Source organism: Chiloscyllium punctatum, chromosome 40 (genome assembly GCF_047496795.1).
Source record: "Chiloscyllium punctatum isolate Juve2018m chromosome 40, sChiPun1.3, whole genome shotgun sequence".
Lineage (NCBI taxonomy): Eukaryota > Metazoa > Chordata > Chondrichthyes > Orectolobiformes > Hemiscylliidae > Chiloscyllium > Chiloscyllium punctatum.
The window spans coordinates 42,706,059-42,726,430 of NC_092778.1; the positions used below are offsets into that span (position 1 = coordinate 42,706,059).

The 20,372-nt window shown below is 42.6% G+C and overlaps 1 protein-coding gene across 1 annotated transcript in view; it reads right to left on the reverse strand.

Moving 5' to 3' along the window:
- The window catches only part of rab11fip3 (RAB11 family interacting protein 3 (class II)), a 118,543-nt gene that overhangs the window by 46,442 nt on the left and 51,729 nt on the right, over nucleotides 1–20,372 (reverse strand). Inside the window, exon 3 of the mRNA XM_072559659.1 lies at nucleotides 16,672–16,763. Coding sequence (XP_072415760.1) covers nucleotides 16,672–16,763 — 92 coding nt within the window. The remainder of the gene's footprint in view (nucleotides 1–16,671; nucleotides 16,764–20,372) is intronic.

Here is a 20,372-nt window from a genome sequence, read left to right on the forward strand (position 1 = left end):
TTAGTTAAGCATTCAAAACAGCCCATTGTGATAAATTCAGTTAGAGACAAAAACAAACTGCAGATGCTGGAATCCAAAAGGTAGACAAGCATGAGGCTGGGAGAATACAGCAAGCAGGCAGCATCAGGAAGAGGAGAGGACAGTGTTTTGGATGCAACCCTTCTTCAGGGCTGGGGGTGGGTGTAAGGGAAGATGCAGATAAAGGGAGGAGTTGGGTGGGGGTGGGGGGTAGGGAAGAGGGGAAAAAGAGAAATGAGGGTGGTGAGAAGGAGATACATGAAGACGGGTAGGGGGTACAACCACGTTGGTTGATGGGAGGAATTAATCCATTTTTAGAGTGGGGTGGGGGTGTCTGGGAAGGAATGTTGACTCCTCCGGGCTATAGGCAGCTCAGGTGGACGTTGAGGTGTTGGCAGTCCAATCTGTGGTTTGAACCGTTGTTGCAGTGGAGTCATCCAAGGATGGTCATGTTGGAAGGGGGAATTAAAATGGATGGTGACTGGGGGAGGTCAGGTCAGGTCAGGTCAGCTCAGCCCAGCCCGTGGACCCAGCTGAGATAGAGTCATAGAAATGTACAGCACAGAAACAGACCCTTCGGTCCAACCCATCCATGCTGACCAGATATCCCAACCCAATCTAGTCCCACCTACCAGCACCCAGCCCAAATCCCTCCAAACCCTTCCTATTCATTTCCCCATCCAAATGCCTTTTAAATGTTGCAATTGTACCAGCTTCTACCACTTCCTCTGGCAGCTCATTCCATGCACGTACCACCCTCTGCGTGAAAATTATGCCCCTTAGTTCTCTTTTTATATCTTTCCCCCCTCACCCTAAACCTATGCCCTCTAGTTCTGGACTCCCCCTCCCAAGAGGAAAAGACTTGTCTATTTATCCTATCCATGGCCTTCACGATTTTATAAACCTGTATAAGGTCGCCCCTCAGCCTCTGACACTTCAGGGAAAACAGCCCCAGACTGTTCAGCCTCTCCCTATAGCTCAAATCCTCCAACCCTGGCAACATCCTTGTACATCTTTTCTGAACCCTTTCAAGTTTCACAACATCCTTCCAATAGGAAGGAGTCCAGAATTGCATGCAATATTCCAACAGTGGCCTAATCAATGTCCTGTTCAGTCGCAACATGACATCCCAATTCCTGTATTCAATACTCTGACCAATAAAGGAAAGCATACCAAATGCCTTCTTCATTATCCTATCTTCCTGTGGATCTACTTTCAAGGAGCTATGAACCTGCACTCCAAGGTCTCTTTGTTCAGCAGCACTGCCTAGGACCTTACCATCAAGTGTACAAGTCCTGCTAAGATTTACTTTCTCACACAATGCAACACCTTGCACTTAACCAAATTAAACTCCATCTGCCACTTCTCAGCCCATTGGCCCTCTGATCAAGATCCAGTTATAATTGGAGGTAACCTTCTTTGCACTACACCTTCAACTTTGGTGTCATCTGCAAACTTACTAACTATATCTCTTATGCTCACATCCAAATCATTTATATAAAATGAAAAACAAAGTAGTGACCCAGCACTGATCCTTGTGACACTCCACTGGTTATAGGCCTCCAGTCTGAAAGACAACCTCCACCACCACCAGCTGTCTTCCACCTTCGAGTGAGTTCAAATAGCTAGTTCTCCCTGTATTCCACAAGATCTAACCTTGCTAACCACCCTTCCATGGAGACTCTTGTCAAAGATTCCTGAAGGGCTTACGCCCGAAACATTGATTCTCCTTCTCCTTTGATGCTGCCTGACCTGCTGCGTTTTTCCAGCAACACATTTTCAGAACCTTGTCAAACGCCTTACTGAAATCCATCAACACCACTCTGCCCTCAATCCTCTGTTACTTCTTCAAAAAGAATGATCAAATTTGAGAGACATGATTTCCCATGCACAAAGCCATGTTGACAACACCTAATCACCGAATCAGTCCTTGCCTTTCCAAATACATTTAAATCCTGTCCCTCAGGATTCTCCCCAACAACCTGCCCACCACAAAAGTCAGGCTCACCAGTCTATAGTTCCCTGGCTTTTTCTTACCACATGAGCCAACCTCCAGTCTTCTGGCACCTCACCGGAGACCAATGATTCAATTATCTTGGCAAGGGGCCCAGTAATCACTTCCCTAGCTTCCCAGAATTCGAGTGTACACCTAATCAGGTCCTGGGGATTTATCCACTTTTATTGTTTCAAGACATCCAGCACCACCTCCTCTATAATATGGACATATTTCAAGATGTCACCATCGGTTTCCCCACATTCTATTTCTTCCACATCTTTCTCCACAGTAAACACGGATGCAAAATACTCATTTAGTATCTGCCCCATCTCTTGCAGCCCCACACAAAAGGCTGCCTTGCTGATTTGGAGGGGCCCTAAGCAACTGGGACTGCCATAGTGTTAAAGGTTTAGATGGAGAGGAATTTCTTAAGTGTGCACAAGACAATTTTCTGATTCAGTATGTGGACGTACCAACTAGCGAAGGTGCAAAACGACCTACTCTTGGGAAATAAGGCAGGGCAGGTGACTGAGGTGTCAGTGGGGGAGCACTGGAGCCAGCGACCATAATTCTATTCGTTTTAAAATAGAAATGGAAAAGGATAGACCGGATCTAAAAGTTGAAGTTCTAAATTGGAGAAAAGCCAATTTTGACAGTATTAGGCAAGAACTTTCAAAAGCTGATTGGAGGCAGATGTTTGCAGGTAAAGGGACAGCTGGAAAATGGGAAGCCTTCAGAAATGAGATAACAAGAATCCAGAGAAAGTATATTCCTGTCAGGGTGAAAGGAAAGGCTGGTAGGTATAGGGAATGCTGGATGACTGAAGAAATTGAGGGTTTGGTTAAGAAAAAGAAAGAAGCATATGTCAGGTATAGACAGGATAGATCAAGTGAATCCTTAGTAGAGTATAAAGAAAGTAGGAGTATACTCGAGGGAAATCAGGAGGGCAAAACGGGGACATGAGATAGCTTTGGCAAACAGAATTAAGGAGAATCCAAAGGGTTTTTACAAATATATTAAAAGGACAAAAGGGTAACTAGGGAGAAAATAGGGCCCCTCAAAAAGATCAACAAGGCAGCCTTTGTGTGGAGCCACAGAAAATGGGGGTGATACTAAATGAATAATTTTGCATCAGTATTTTCTGTGGAAAGAATATGGAAGATAGAGTTTGTAGGGAAATAGATGGTGACATCTTGCAAAATGTCCAGATTGCAGGGGAGGAAGTGCTGGATGCCTTGAAACGGTTAAAAGGTGGATAAATCCCCAGGACCTGATCAGGTCTACCCAAGAACTCTGTGGGAAGCTAGAGAAGTGATTACTGGGCCTCTTGCTGAGATAGTTGTATCATCGATAGTAACAAGTGAGGTGCCGGAAGACTGGAGGTTGGCAAAAGTGGTGCCACTGTTTAAGAAGGGCGGTAAAGACAAGCCAGGGAACTATAGATCAGTGAGACTGACGTTGGTGGTGGGCAAGTTGTTGGAAGGAATCCTGAGGGACAGGATATACATGTATTTGGAAAGGCAAGGACTGATTCGGGATAGTCAACATTGTTTTGTGCATGGGAAATCACGTCTCAAACTTGATTGAGTTTTTTGTAGTAACAAAGAGGATTGATGAGGGCAGAGCAGTAGATGTGATCCATATGGACTTCAGTAAGGCGTTCGACAAGGTTCCCCATGGGAGACTGGTTAGCAAGGTTAGATCTCATGGAATACAGGGAGAACTAGCCATTTGGATACAGAACTGGTTCAAAGAGGGTGATGGGTTGGAGGGTTCTTTTTCCCCCAGACTGGAGGCCTGTGACCAGTGGAGTGCCACAAGGATTGGTGCTGGGCCCTCTACTTTTTGTCATTTACATAAATGATTTGGATGCGAGCACAAGAGGTACAGTTAGTAAGTTTGCAGATGACACCAAAATTGGAGGTGTAGTGGACAGCGAAGAGGGTTACCTCAGATTACAACAGGATCTGGACCAGATGGGCCGATGGGCCGAGAAGTGGCAGATGGAGTTTAATTCAGATAAATGCGAGGTGCTGTATTTAGGGAAAGCAAATCTTAGCAGGACTTATACACTTAATGGTAGGGTCATAGGGAGTGTTGCTGAACAAAGAGACCTTGGAGTGCACATTTATAGCTCCTTGAAAGTGGAATTGCAGGTAGATAGGATAGTGAAGGTGGCATTTGGTATGCTTTTCTTTATTGGTCAGAGTATTGAGTACAGGAGTTGGGAGGTCTTGTTGCAGCTGTACAGGACATTGGTTAGGCCACTGAAATATTGCGTGCAATTCTGGTCTCCTTCCTATCGGAAAGATGTTGTGAAACTTGAAAGGGTCCAGAAAAGATTTACAAGGATGTTGCCAAAGTTGGAGGATTTGAGCGAGAGAGAGAGAGAGGCAGAACAGGCTGAGGCTGTTTTCCCTGGAGCATTGGAGGCTGAGGGGTGACCTTATAGAGGTTTACAAAATTATGAGGGGCATGGATAGGATAAATAGACAAAGTCTTTTGCCTGGGGTCGGGGAGTCCAGAACAAGAGGGCATAGGTTTAGGGCAAGAGGGAAAAGAAAACCCAAGGGGCAACTTTTTCCACGCAGAGAGAGTGGTATGTGTATGGAATGAACTGCCAGAGGAAGTGGTGGAGGCTGGTACAATTGCAACATACCCATCCAAATGCCTTTTAAATAAGAGTAGGAAGGGTTTGGAGGGATATGGGCTGGGTGCTGGCATGTGGGACTAGTTTGGGCTGGGATATCTGGTCGGCATGGACAGGTCGGACCGAAGGGTTTGTTTCCACGCTGTACATCTGACTGTAAGCTCTCCCAGGTTACCCTTTTATTCTTAGTGTATTTGTAAAAGCCCTTTGGATTCTCCTTTACCCTATTTACCAAAAGCTCTCATGTCCCCTTTTTGCCCTCCTGAATTCCTTCTTATGTAAACTCTTACTGCTTTTATACTCTTAAGGATTCAGTCTATCTGGTCTATACCTGACATATATGTTTCCTTTTTTTCCCCTTAATCAAACTCTCAATTTCTCTAGTCATCCAGCATTCCTACACCTTCCAGTCTTTCCTTTCACCTAACTGGAATATACTCTCTCTGGACTCTAGTTATCTCATTTCTGAAGGGTTCCCATTTTCCAGCTGTCCCTTTACCTGCGAACATCTGCCCCCAATCAGCTTTTGAAAGTTCTCGCCTAATACTGTCAAAATTGGCCTTTCTCCAACTTAGAACTTCAACTTTTAGATTCGGTCTATCTTTTTCCATCACTATTTTAAATCTAATAGAATTATGGTCACTGGCCCCAAAGTGCTCTCCCACTGACACCTCAGTCACCTGCCCTGCCTTATTTCCCAAGAGTAGGTCAGGTTTTGCACCTTCTAGTAGGTACATCCACATACTGAATCAGAAAATTTCCTTGTACACACTTAACAGATTCCTCTCCATCTAAACCCTCAACACTGTGGCAGTCCAGTCTATGTTTGGAAAGCTAAAATCCCCTACCATAACCACTATTATTCTTGCAGATAACTGAAATCTCCTTACAAATTTCTCAATTTTCTGCTGAATATTCAGGGTCTACAATACAATTCCACCAAGGTGATCATCCCTTTCTTATTTCTCAGTTCCACCCAAAAAATGTCCCTGGAAGTATTCCCATGAATATCCTTCCTCAGCACCCTCGCTTGCCCCCCTTTCTATATTTACTATAGCATTTGTATCCTGGAACATTAAAGCTGCCAGCCCTGTCCATCCCATTGCTTCTGTATTTGCTATGATATCCTAGTCCCATGGTCCTACGAGTTCCCTGTTAGGCCTCTTGCATTGAAGAAAATGAAGTTTAATGTATCAGTCCTACCTTGTTCTCTGCTTTGTTCCTGCCTTCCCTGTTTGACTCACTCCTTTTCTCAACTGTACCAGTCTCCGATTGATCTCTTTCTTCACTATCTCCCTGGCTCCCAACCCCTACCTTACTAGTTTAAATCCTTCTGAGCAGCATAGTAGGTCTCCCTGCCAGTAGGTTAGTCCCCTTCCAATTCAGGTGCAATCCATCCTTGTACAGGTCACTTCTACCCCAAAACAGCTTCCAATGATCCAAAAATGAGAGTCCTTCTCCCAAACAGCAGCTCCTCAGCCACGCATTCATCTGCTCTATTCTCCTATTCCTACCCTCACTAGCTTGAGGCACCAGGAGTAATCTAGATGTTACTACCCTCCAGTACCTCCTTTTTAAATTCCTGCCTAACTTTCCATATTCTTCCTTCAGAATCTCATCCTTTTCCCTTCCTATGGTCAATGTGCACAATGACCTCCTGTTGGTCCCTCCCCCCTGAGAATATTCTCCACCCTCGGAGCCATCCTTGATCCTGGCACCAGGGAGGCAACACCATTCTGATTTTTTGCTGCTGGCCACAGAAATGTCTGTCTATGCCTCTGACTAGAGAGAATCCCCTAACACAATTGAACGCTTGGAACCAGACATACCCCTCAATACATTAGAGCCTTTCTTGAAACGAGAAGCTTCGCTGTTTGTGCTACGTTCCCCTGAGAATCCATCAGCCCCTACAAATAATACAGAAGACTCCTGTACTACTGGCCTACCCCTCCTGGAATGAAGCCAATTATGTGACGGTATCTGCGACTTTCCTCCCTTCCTATAATTGCCATCCATCACACCTCCTTGCTCTTGTAAATTCCTCATTGCTACTAACTGTTGCTTAAACCGATCTGTTGTTTCGCAAGCAACGGTATTTGTTGTAGACATAATCCTCCGTAACATGTAAACGCTGCCTAAATTCTGACATCCGGCAAGAAGAGCATATCACTCTACTAAGGGCCACTTTTGCTTCTTTCAATCTACAGACCCAGAAAATAGCACCATCTTATTCCTCTACAAAACACTACTCCAGGCTAACTTAATACTTCTGACTTCAGAGATATAGCTTAATAAAACAAACAATCAAGAACCCACTCTATTCACTATTGTAGATTTATAGCAAGGTTATACCTAAAACTATTCACTTATTGGTTTCTGTGCTGTGATCTCTCAAACAAGTTCCTCAAAAATCAGTTGTGAATTTTGCTGTTTAAAGTTTTCCTAGAAATTCCAAATTCATGCATCAGTGGACATCAAACAGCAAAGGCAGTAACTGCACAGTTTCACTGCTCTGTCGGGTAGCATTGTGGGTCTCTCTCTCTCTACTGACTATGTGCTACCTTCGTCTGTCCTTCTCCCTTTTTAGAAGTGCTGTTGATTTGACATTTTTCCCCTCCCAAGTTCGAAAACAAGGCAACAGCATATACAACAGTAATTGCTGCTCCCATAATTCGTGGAAATCACCTCCAACACCTAAAATACCTCAAACAAAAACCCACCAAAAACAAAAAAGGAGCAGCCTGTTACAACCAGAAAGTGTTCCCATCCTCCATCTTGGATTACCTGGAATGCCCTCCCTCCTCACTCATCTACCCCCACACCTCTTCCCCTACACAGCCTACCCCCTCCCACCACACCACATTCAACGCTCACCTATCATTTGCCATCATCCTTCCACTCCCTATGCTCCTTGGGACCCCCTCCCACAACTCCACCTCCAAGCCTTGCCACATATTCACTATCACACCCAACCAACCTCGAACGGAGACTGAATGGTCAGTCCTCAGGAAAGGACTAATATTTGTGCTCCTCTGGTCCCACCTCAATGAATTCCACACCCACTATGACATGGAGTTCTTCTTCCGCTGCCTCCACAGCACCTCCTTCGACAAAAAAAAACTCCCAACCTCCTTCTGAGGACTCTTTCTCCTACCTGCAACCTTCCCCATCCATCTGGTCACCACCCCGCCCTAGACCTCTTCACTGCTGAGTGCCAACACAACATCAGCTGCCTCAGTTTCTCCATCCCCCCATACCCACTCCAATCTCACCCCCTCCAAATGTGCAGCAACTCCACTCTCTGCTCCAAATCCTGGTTCACCAAAAAAACCAGCTAACACAGAGGCAAGGTGGTGGCAGTCTGGAGACTGGACCTATGTTGCAGAGGCCAAACTCCAACTCTCCGACACCATGTCCTACTTCTCTCTTGACCACAACCCCACCATGACCCATCAGGCCAAAAATCACTTGCATGGTCAGTGCCCTCATTGCCTCCGATGATCTCCCCTCCACTACCTCCAATCTCAAAGACCCCAGCCCCACAATGCCCAGTTCTACCTGCTCCCAAGAGCCACAAGCCCAACCCATTGTATCTGCAAGCTTCTGCCCCACTGAACTCATCTCGCCCTACCTAGACTCCATTGTCTCCCCCTTCATTCAGGCACTTCTCACCTACATCCGCGATACCAATAATGCCCTCCATCTCTTCCAGTTCCCCAGCTCCCAGTGTTTTATCTTCACTAACAACGTGCAGCCTTTATACATGTCCATATCCTACAAGGATGGCCTTCAGGCACTCAGCTTCTTCCTCTCCAACAGACCCATACACTCCCCCAATCTGGCTGAACTAGTCCTCACCATTAATAACTTTTCCTTTAACTCTTCCCATTTCCTCCAAATCCAGGGTGTGGCCACAAGTTCCACCTACACCTGCCTCTTTGTTGGCTATGTCAAACAGTCCCTCTTCAGTACCTCTCCAGGCACTGTGCCCCAACTCTTCTGTTATTACATTGATGACTACATCAGAGCAATGCCCTGCACCTGGACTGAACTAGAGCAGTTCATAGACTTTGCCCACAGCTTCCACGTTGCCCTCAAACTCACTTGGACACCTCCTTTTCTTTACCTCCCCATTTCTGGCGACAAGCTCCAGATGGAAGTTTACTATAAACACAGAATCTCAACCTAGACTACACCTCCTCCCACCCAGTATCAGGCAAGAACTCCATCTCCACTGCATCTACTCAGATGAGGAGACATTCCACTCCCAAGCATCCTAGATGTCCATCTATTTTGAACAATGTGCATTTACCAGTTATCCAGACAGTCCTGTACCACAGCACCTCCACTCCCCGTTCCACTGCTCTAAACCCACCTCCCCCAAAGCAATAAATCCACAGAGTCCCCTTGTCCACACCTACCACCCCAATTTCCCTATCCAATGCATCGTCCTTAATAACTTCTGCCAACTCCAACTAGACCTTACCATCAAGAACATAGTCCCCTTGCCACCCCCTCTGCCTTCTGCAAGGACCATTCCCTTTGCCAATTTTGATTTCTGCCACTTTGCCACCAACCCCACCCCAAATTCCAGGGACCTTCCCTGCAAATATAAGGGATGCAAAACCTGCCAGCACATCACTCCCCTCACCTCACCTCCATCCAGGGTCCCAAACGGTCCTTGCAGGTGAACCTTTGTTTCAACTGAAATGTAGTTTATTATATCCAGTGCTCCCAATATGGTCTTTTCTACACAGGGGAGGCGAAACATAAACCCACAGGGCCCAGTGGACTCAACATGGAGTTCTCCAATTTCAAATAACTTCCCTTGCCACTGCGTCCCCTCCAGGTCTCTCAGTCACCTACCTGATTCATTCCTCCCATTGACCAACCAGGTCATACCCTCTACCTGTACTCACCTATCCCAACCTCACCACCTTTCCCCTTCATATGCAGTTCCTCTTACACCCAGTCTAAGTCCTGAAGAAGGGTTACACTTGAGACATCTACCTCACCTTCTATTGCTGCCTGGCCTGCTGTGCTCTCCCAATCCCCTGGCCTACAATTGTGATAAACAACCAGATCTATAGAGCACCAGTTAAGCTGCACTGGGGCTTCACAACACACTACAGATCACAAACAAGTTCTGGGCTCTGTTCTGCTTTGGTCACTATGTCAGAAGAAGCCAACACACTTTAATGTAGTTACAGTTAGACTGATCCCAATAAGAATGAGCTATAAAGTTAAAATAATCTGCAGCAACTACTATAAAACACCTTTTTGTTTATGGTGGTTGGTGTAAGTTACTGAGATAAGGGTATGGGAACTACATCTATGTTGAACAGCAATATTAAACCAAAATATTGAGGATGCTGGAAATCAGGAAAAAAAAGTGAAAACACAGCAAGTCTGCCAAAGGAAAAGCAGTTAACATTTCAGGTCTTTCATCAGAACCAAATAAAATTAGAATCAATCATTTTGAAGTAAATATTAGACAAGAGGTGGGAAGAACAAGGGAGCACTTAAGGTAAAGGCAGGACAGATTAAACTATTAAAATGCTTCACTGTACAGGTGAAAATAGTAACAGGACAAATGAAAAGGAACAAATAATGTGTTTAGAGGGGGATGTGTGAATAGCAGGACAGCAGTAATCCAGATGCCAAAAAAATTCAAAACTGAACAAAAACAAAAATGATCAAAAATGAAGGAGTTCAAATATTGAATTCAGAAGACTAATGTGCCAAATTGAAAGAGGATAGACTATTCCTCAAGTTTGCTTTCAGTATCACAATACACTTGCAGCCAAAAAAAAAAGAGCTTTCTTCCCACCCTCCATCCAACCTCATTATTTCAAACTTTTCAGAACTGAAAGGTCATAGATCTTGCTCAGTTTTCTCTCAAACACTGCCAGGCAAGTAGAAAATACTGGATCATACAATGAAATACTAACTTCACTTAAGTGGGCAGTAACCTACCAAAGGTGAAATTGGTATATTTCCTCATCTTGCAGTATTTGCAATTTCAAAAGTAATCAGTTAGCAGTGGGAATGCACAAGGTGGCTGCAGAAGACCAAAGATGTACAGTATTGGGGTAGATGTAAATGGACCATCGATTTGCAACTTTCCATTTTTCTCAGACTAAAATAAATTTTATAGAAAAAAGGAGGAACACTGATTTAAGATGGCCAGATTGATCATCAGACCAGGTTGAGCTGTACTTTAATGAAGCCACCAATAAACAAAAGACCCAGTTTGAATGGAAACTAACAAGTCAACAAAATGACTAAAACCAGGTAGTCAGTCAGTCACATGCAATTCCTGTTGGATTTAATCGCTTTTTGGAAATTTCACATTTAGAAGAAAGACTTTTCTACAGATTACACCGCTTTGGGAAAGAAAAATGAAGCTAGTCATGAGAATATCCAAAGGAACTATATTTCAGCCAACTACTTTTGGGTACAGTAGAGAGAAAAATGGATTTTAACAACTGAACTAGAAGACACACAACCCCTCAAACAGCATCCAGTGAGAAGACAAAATGGAGAAACATTTTTTCACTGAACTCAAACCTACACAAATTTCCTCAGGGTTTGTAAGATCAGCTCCTTGATTCTGAAAGAATGAAGTACATTTTAATTTTTAAAAGTTTGACATAGCTACATGCTAAAATTAATTTTAAAAATCTTTGTTGCAGCTGAGGGTATTAAGAAAGAAAGAAACCAATTCATCTCTCCTCACTGGCTGCAACAGAAATAGGTTTACAAATTTGGAAGAACGCAAACTACTATTTGAAGCAATATACCAACAAAAAGGGAAAACTAGAATTTGAAATGGATTTAAGTATTGCATTGGATAATTTAGGGGACAGGAGAAGCATAATTGAACAGAGTTGGGGACAGAAAGTCTGTTGCATATAACATTCCATACTGCAATTGTGAAAAGTTTTCCAACCCCAGTCCTTTCTTACTTTCACCCCATACTCCACAACTTTGTGGTGTGAAGTTCCCACAATTCATCTACCATAGTGAAGTTATCGGTCAGTCTCTTCTTTCTAAAACTTGAATAATCTGTCTTTGCAAATTTTTAAATATCACCTAATGACTTCTGAACTCCCAACTGAACGGTTGCTTACTGTGTACATACCAGTTACTACAAAGAGATTTAAATCAAATATAAAAATGACATGGTTCAGAGAATCTGAAATTTATAGCACCGGAAGAGGTAATTTCTTCCATTGTGCATGCTATTATGAAGTTACCCAGGCTAATCCCACTTTTCAATTCTTGATTCACAGCCCTGGAGTTGGAAGACTTCAAAATATAAATCCATTTTTTTTTCTCCCCAAACATTGAGTGCTTCAGCTTTTTTCATGCCTTCAGGGACTGATGGCCAGACTTGCATCATCCTCAAGAGTGCAAAAAGCTTTTTCAAATCCTCTAATATTTCTGATTACTTTAATGAATTTAAGCTCAGGATATTGATCGCTCTGCTAAAGGAAAGCAAGAAAGGGCCTATGTAGGCCACTATGATTTATAAACTTGTGTAGGATGTGAGCATTGTTGGCGAAACTAGCATTTGTTGTAGGTCCTATAATTGCCCTAGAGGTGGTGATGATGAGCTGCCTTCTTGAACCTCTGCTCTCAATCTGGTGATGTCCAGAGTTTCAGCAGGACAACAAGAAAGGTGAGTCAGAGGGGAAATTGCCCTCCATGATGTGATCCCCATGAAGTTAAATTTCCTTTGTCCCTGGTCAAGACAGCCACAAACAATCCAAACCTTTCCTTGGTTAAAATGTTCCAATTCTGCCAATATGAATAAAATTTCTTCTCCAGAGTGATAACTGCGTCGTGGTCATGGTGACAACCATGTGTACACCACATGACACTGAGCAGTCAGAGGAACGTCCAGATAGATTTGAAACATGAAGGATTCCAACTGAAGTTCCATCCAAGTGCAGCAAGTTGGAGCCAGAGGTACAGATATTGAAGAACAGCACTTGGCTGTGGAATTGCTTTGGTTAACACTTCAAACTAGGAGGAAATTGAAGAGTAATGAAAAGGAAGGCAGTTGGAAAGACAAAATGGAAACGACAGAGAGAAGAGCAGAACTTCACTAAGCATTCCTGGAAAAAAAAAGGTGACAGTAAATTAGAATACCTAAACAAAAAGCAACATGATGCAGCTGCTGGAAAAAAACCCAGCACATCTGGCAGCATATGTGGAAACAAAGATCAACATAAAACAGCAACTATTTTTCTCCAGAGATATTACTAGATAGTTTTACAGCATCTGTATTTTGCTTTTGTACACCTCGAGTATAACCTCTTCACCCTACATTAAGCCTCTGCTAATAAAACACAAGTATCCCATTTGGCTTCATAATAAGGCATACTACCTCTAGAAACTGAATATTCACTTCAATGTTCCGGTTTCTCTAGAATTGAGCTTGTACAGGTCATTGGCTAGGCCACTTTTGGAATACTGCATGTAATTCTGGTCTCCATGCTTTGAAAGGATGTTGCAAAACTTGAAAGGGTTCAGCAAAGAGGTTGCCAGGGTTGCAGAGTTTGAGCTACAGTGAGAGACTTAAAAGGCTCGGGCTATTTTTTCTGGAGAGTCAGCGGCTGAGGGGTAACCTTAGAGGTTTATAAAATCACGAGGGACATGGATAGAGTAAATAGAAAAAAGGTCTTTGGAGTAGGTGGGTAGTCCAGAACTAGAGAGCATAGGTTTATGGTGAGAGGGGCAAGATTTAAAATGGATCAAAGGGGCAATGTTTTCATGGTGAGGGTGGTGTGTGTATGGAATATGCTGCCAGAGGAAGTGAAGGAGACTGGTCTAATTACAACATTTAAAAGGATCTGGATGGGTATACGAATCAGAAGTGTTTAGAGGGGTATGGGCCAAGTGCTAGCAAATGGGACAAGATTTATTTAGGATATCTGGTCAGCATGGACGAGTTGGACCAAAGGGTCTCTTTCCATGGTATACACCTCAATGACTAATGGTCAGACTAAAGGCTCAGCTCAAAGTCACCTCTAATGTCATGAATCAAAATATTTACAATCAGAATTGTTGTTCACAAAATGCCAGGTTATCACCTTCATGGCATTTCAGGTATCTGCAACAGCAATTCGTACCTTGAAAAAGACCTCTGCCCCATGTCAGAGTAGCAACAATGCTGCATGAACGCTTCACTCTAGTACAGCAGAGTAACAGGTTATGAGGCATGCAGCTGTTGTGTGGGCTCCATGACAGCAATAGCAGTGATCCCTTTAGCAATGAATTTACTGGTTTCAGTGGTAATGAAAATATTGTGTGGGACTTGTCTGTAGAGAGGACATATTTTCCTCCTCTATTTCAAAATCACCACTATCAAAAGCTTCATACCATTAGGCCCTTAAATGGTTTTATTAGGTTTAAAAACAAACAGTTAACAGCACACTATGACTAAATCTGCTAAGATGTTGAGAATTTGTAAATTTACTGATTTGTAAGTGTCATCTGAGCCCTTAGCACATTGCTTTGTAAACAGGGGAAGCCAGCAAAACAAGAAATATTTATGTAAACAAAGGTTCATTTGCCACAGTTTCAAATAAATTGGCCTCAAGGACAACATGCTGATCAAAGGGTTGCAGTTAAGAACACTCAAGTAGCCCATTCCAAACATTTCCAGCTCAAAAGAAGATTACAAATTTAGAAATCAAAGTTCTGTTGCTAACTGTTGGGAATGTATTGTCATTTCATTTTTGTACATAATCTGCTTCCACTCTGAGCTGAATAATCTGAGCTGTAACCATGTTAAGTTAAAAAGGAGATCAAGGAGTTTAATATGTTCGACTTTATACTGCATAGCCATTTCCAAATCCAAATCCACCTTGAGAAGAAAAATCAGACAAGTATTGCTATCAAGTGCGATAGGATTAAGGAGCCAATAAGAAAGCTTATTCTCCAGGTTACACAAACTTGCATAAAACTGAACAGAACCAAACTAAAAAAGTTAAAAACTGGAAACTTCAAAAAAGAACCAAGCAGATAAAGGAGATGCAAATGAACAGATTTCAAATGAATAGCACACACACAAAGTAGTGGCTATATCCCTTTTGATTGTGGCCAATAGTACACCCCCACTCAATATATTCGACGCTCATTTAGAACAGAACAGCAGTGAAACAATACCACCCTGTCTCATTAACCTCAGTTGCACCTGTACCCTCTGATCATTGCTACAGACTTTGTATGCAGGCCAGTCACTTTCCATGGGTTCACCCTTAAGGCTGATCTAGAGTCTCCAGTCGTGCATTTAGAACCTGTGCGGACCTGCTGGTGGCAGTGTTCAAAGACATGATTCCATTGCCAAAGAAAGGTCACGCAGCATGCCTCAATGACAACCAGCTAGTGGTTCAGTTCTTCCATAATTACGGAAGAACTTCGAGGAAGTTGGTCATGGCTCACACCAACTCCAGGTGTTCCAGACTGCCTTGATCCCTTACAATTCACCTACCAGTGCAATAGGTGATTGGCAGATGCCATGTCTCTGACTCACTCATCCCTGAAGTATCTAGACAGCAAGGATATCAACAGCAGGCTCCCATTGACTATTAGTGACTACAGCTTTGCCTTCAACACCGCAATTCCAAACTAACTCATCTCCAAACTCTGGACCTAGGTCTCTACCACACAAAAACACATCTCCATCCCCTCTCCGCACCACCACCCCCCACCCCCACCACCTTCTGTTACTTGATTTGCAACTTCCTAACCAACAGACCACAGTCAGTAAGTATCGGTGACAGCATCTCTACAATAATTCTCAATACCAGTGCCCCTGACTATACTCTTTATATAGATGACTGTGGCCAGATTCTATTTCAACTTCATTTACAAGTTTGCAGACAACACCACTGTTGTAGGTCAGATCTCACGTAACAATGAGATAGAGTAAAGGAAAGATGCTTAGTGGTCTGGTGTAAAAAGAACAATCTCGCCATCAAAGTCAGGAAAACAGAAGAGTTGGTCATTGATTTCAGGTAGCAGATTGGAGAGCATACTGGTCTGCAACAATGGTGCTGAGATGGAGAGGGTCAGGAGTGTCAAATTCCAAGGACTGATGATCACCAACAATCTGTCCTGATCCACCCATGTTGGCCTACAGTTTTAAAAAAGCACAGCAATGCCTCTTCTTTCTCAGGAGACTAAAGGAAATTCAGCATGTCCCTAAAGATACTCAACATTTTTATAGATTCACAATAGAAAGCATCCTATCTAGATGCATCACTGCATGGTATGGCAACTGCTTTTCCCAAGATCAAAACAAACTAGAGAGTTGTGAACTTAAGTCCATTATGCCAACCAGCCTTCCATCCACTGACTTAATCTATACTTCCTGCTGCACCCGCTCAGTAGCTGTAATACTATCCTGCACTCTTCTGTTAGAGATGCATTTCTACAGTACGATCTGCCTGTAAAGCACACAAGTCAACACATCTCATTGTACCCTGTATACATGACAGTAATAAATCAAATCAATTGCCAGAGAATGAGGAAACAAATATGAAAAAAGACAATGTCCAAATATCGATTGCAGTCCTTCTGCAATGCAGTCAAGTGTCTGCTTGACAAGGGGAAGAAACTAAGCTTCTTGAAAGCAACTTTGTCAACCAGAATTCCCACTTCAACTTAAACACCCAGTTAAACAAAGGCCCTGACTCCCAGCTTAACATCTTACCAGAAAGAAACTCCTCAGACAATGTAACAATCCCTCAGTATTGCAATGGTATGTCAGCTTCAGTTGACCATTCTAATTATGGTGATGATGGTAAAACTTGCAATATATTACTCAAATGAACAAACCAAAGACTGAAGAATAGACTAAACAACTCAGAAGAAAATTGAATTTGTGCTGTCAGTACCAGAAAGTAAAGTTATTAACTGAACAAGTGCTGGACATTTTATAAATTAAGACATTTGGAGGCATGACTTCTCTGCACCAAATCAATATACTTACCTCAAAACAGATGAAATCTTCAAACTCCTCAGTACAGGGCAACTCATTATCTTCATTCCCAAGTCCAGCATCATAGTTCTGGCTATCAGAATCTGTGGAACAAAAAGTACAAAACAGTAAATTCAAAAAGGGACAGAATGACTCCTTTCTTTGAATTGATTCATAGAGTCAATGCAGATTTATGGGAAGGTCTTAAACAATAACTTGGTTTACCATTTTGAAGGTCATGAATTATTGTCATGAAAAAAATGAACTTTTTGTTATGGACTTTTGTCAAAAGTCCATATTGTAGTCTGGGCAGAAATTAAAAGTCTGTAGAATAGAATAGGGAGTATGTTCAAATGGTAGGAAGCAATAAGTAAGGGTCAAAATTCATTATACTGACTGAAAAATGATTTTCAGCAGGATTCAACAAAATTCATTAATACGTAACAATTAAAATTAACTATCCAGAACATGATTGCGATGATGGCAGATGGTATGAAAATTGATCAGGTGGTTCACAGAATAGGAGTGCACTGAAGATATTGACTAGTCTGGTGGGCACAGAAAAGTGACAAAAAAGGAATTAAATTAGAAGTGAGAGGCTATACTTCTAGGGGCAGCAAATATCACAAGGCAACACAATAAATCGCAAGATACTAACATTGAGGATGCAACTTTAGAGAGTACAAATCTATAGGTCCCTGATAAATAAAATTAAAAAAATCAGATTGTAAAAGAAAAGGTGCATTTTGTATATCGTGGCCATAGTTAGGGAGGTGATGTGATGCTTGGTCTGTATCGAACACTAATTTGACTGCAGCAGGAGTACAGGTCGGCAGCAGCCAAAAAGTTTGATGCAGCAAGCCAGTTTAAACCAAAAGAAAAACCAAGATTATCCTCTCTTTTAGCAGATGCTAAACAGTTGTGACTTATCAAAGCAAGGAATGTGAAGGAGAATTTTTTTGGACCAGCAAGAACCAGCCCAACAGATTTTGTGAACAAAGACTACGGAACAATTTTCGTCCCAATCCAGGATTTTATTTTCCTATGTAAAAGGGAAATTAAGAAGTTGTTGAGTTTTACTTTGTAGAGTTTATCTAATTTAGTTAATTGTTTACTTGTAGCCAGAAGCAAAATACCTGTAATATGTTGAGATTCTAGTCAAATATAGCAGCAATCTGATCCTTGCTTTCTAATAAACCAGATCTAAAAATCAGGTACTTTGAGAATTTTGCATATTTTGCTGATGCTTTCACAAGGAAAGGAAGAAAAGAAAGAAAGATGGATGAGTAAACTACTAGGGAGCAGAGCCTAAGAGTAACACGTTTTGGAAGTATTTGAAAATAAAAGGGGACTGCAAAGTACAGAGAACATTTTTAAACCTTTATGACAGAGTACTCAGCTACCTAGGAGCCAGGAGACTTAAGCACTGAAATAAAGGTACGCCTTACAAATGAATGCAAAATTTCTAGCTTCAGGCTGTCTCGGTTTAGGATCTACTATAAAAAGGGGAAAATATAGAGTATATTGCCGTAATAAAACAGGTCAGTCAATCATTGACTAACGAGATTGGGAAAATATGCAGTTGAATTTCCAAAAGGCCTTTGACAAGGTGCCACACATAAGAGGCCGACTGCATAAGATAAGGATACATGGTGTTAGGGGTAGAGTATTAGCGCGGATAGAGGATTGGTTGACTGACAGGAAGCAAAGAGTGGAAATAAATGAGTGCTATTCTGGCTGGCAATCAGTGACGAGAGGTGTGCCTCAGGGATCGGTGTTGGGACCACAATTATTTACGATGTATATACAGAGAAACCTCAATTACTGAATACCAACTATCCGAAAATCGGATTATCCAAAGGAGATCGATATCCCGACAGAAACCTTGCATCAAAGCCGGGTTTCCAACAGTGATCGAGTCTTCTGTTTACAGTGATTAAACAGGCAGAGTCTCCAAATGACTGACCTCCTGCTGTCTCTCTTCCTACACTTTTCCTGGAGTTCTACACAGGGGTGAACCCTAAAGCACCCCCCCCCCCCCCGATAGTCTCTCCAACAAAACGTGGAATCTGTCAAAACGTTGCAGTAAAAAGGTTGTGTGCGCGCTTGCTATTTGGAAACTTACCCAGAGAGGGGGCAAAGGTGGAGGGGGGCGGGCACACAGGGGGTGTGGGGTGTTGGACACGGTGGGGAATGGGATCAGTGTTGGATGGGGGCAGGCAGGGGGCAGTGTTGGACAGGGTGGGGGCTCATGCGCTGTGCGCTGCTGCAGTTTCCTGAACAGGGAGCAGACTTGAAAAATTCCAAGCCCCAGAGGAAAGATATTTAAATCTATTACCCAAATAAAATCAGTTATCCAAACGAAAGTGCCCGCCCATCTCGCTCGGATAAGAGGTTCTCATGTAGATGATTTGAGAGTTGGAGACCACATGTACGGTGTCAAAATTTGCCGATGACACCAAGATGAGTGGCAGAGCAAAATATGCAGAGGACTGTGTAACTTTACAGAGGAACATAGACCCATTGAGTGAGCAGGCAAAGGTCTGGCAGATGAAATACCATGTTAGTAAATACAAAGTCATACATTTTAGTAGGATTAACAGCAAAATAGATCATGACTTGAAATGGTAAAAAGCTGCAGCATGCCGATTTGCAGAGGGACCTGGGTGCCCTTGGGCATGAATCACAGAGGGTTGGTCTGCAGGTACAACAAAGTAATTAAGAAGGCAAATGGAATTTTGTCTTTCATTGCTAAAGGGGTTAAGTTTAAAAGCAGAGGGGTAATGTTATAGCTGTACAAGGTGCTGGCAAGGCCACACCTGGGAGTACTGTGTGCAGATTTGGTCTCCCTATTCAAAAGAAGGATATAATAGTACTGAAGGGGATGCAGATAAAAGGTTCACTAGGTTGATTCTAGAGTGGAGGGGGTTGTCTAATGAGGAGAGGCTGAGTAGATTGGGATTATATTCATTGGAATTCAGAAGAAGAATGAGGAGTGGGAATCTTATAGAAACAAAATTATGAAGGGAATCGATAAAATAGAAATAGGATGTTTCCATTGGTGGGTGAGACTAGGACAAGAGGGCATGGCCTCAAGATTAGAGGAAGCAGGTTTAAAACTGAACGGAGAAGGAATTTCTTCACCCAGATGGTTGTAAATCTAGGAAATTCCTTGCTCAGGGAAATAGTTGATGCTACTTCAATAAATCACGTTTAAAAGCCAAGGTAGATAATTCCTTTTTATTTTTCAAAAAAGTAAGGGATATGATGGAAACGCAGGTAAATGCAGCAGAAAAGATTGGCCATGATCTTATTGAGTAATGGAGCAGGCTCGAAGGGCCGAACGCCTGCTCCTACTTCTGATATTCTTAACAGTCTGTGGAAGGGCTGCTTAGGGTTACGATTGCGCTAAGTTTGTTCGCAAAATAACTAACAAAAATTTGTTCTAACTGATCAGCTCTCCTGCTAAGAGCAAATTGTTGGAGCTTCAGGCTGACAAATCTCTAGGTCCTGATACAGCTCATCCTAGGATCTTAAAAGCAAGTGACTACCAAGATAGTTGACGTTTGGCACTAGTGATTCAAGGAATATTTTATTAGATTGGAGGACAAACTACTCTTTTATTCTAAAAAGGGATAGAGAAAGCAGAAGATTACAGGCCAGTTAGCTTAACGTAAATCATAAGTATGTTACAAGCTGCAATATTATTAAAG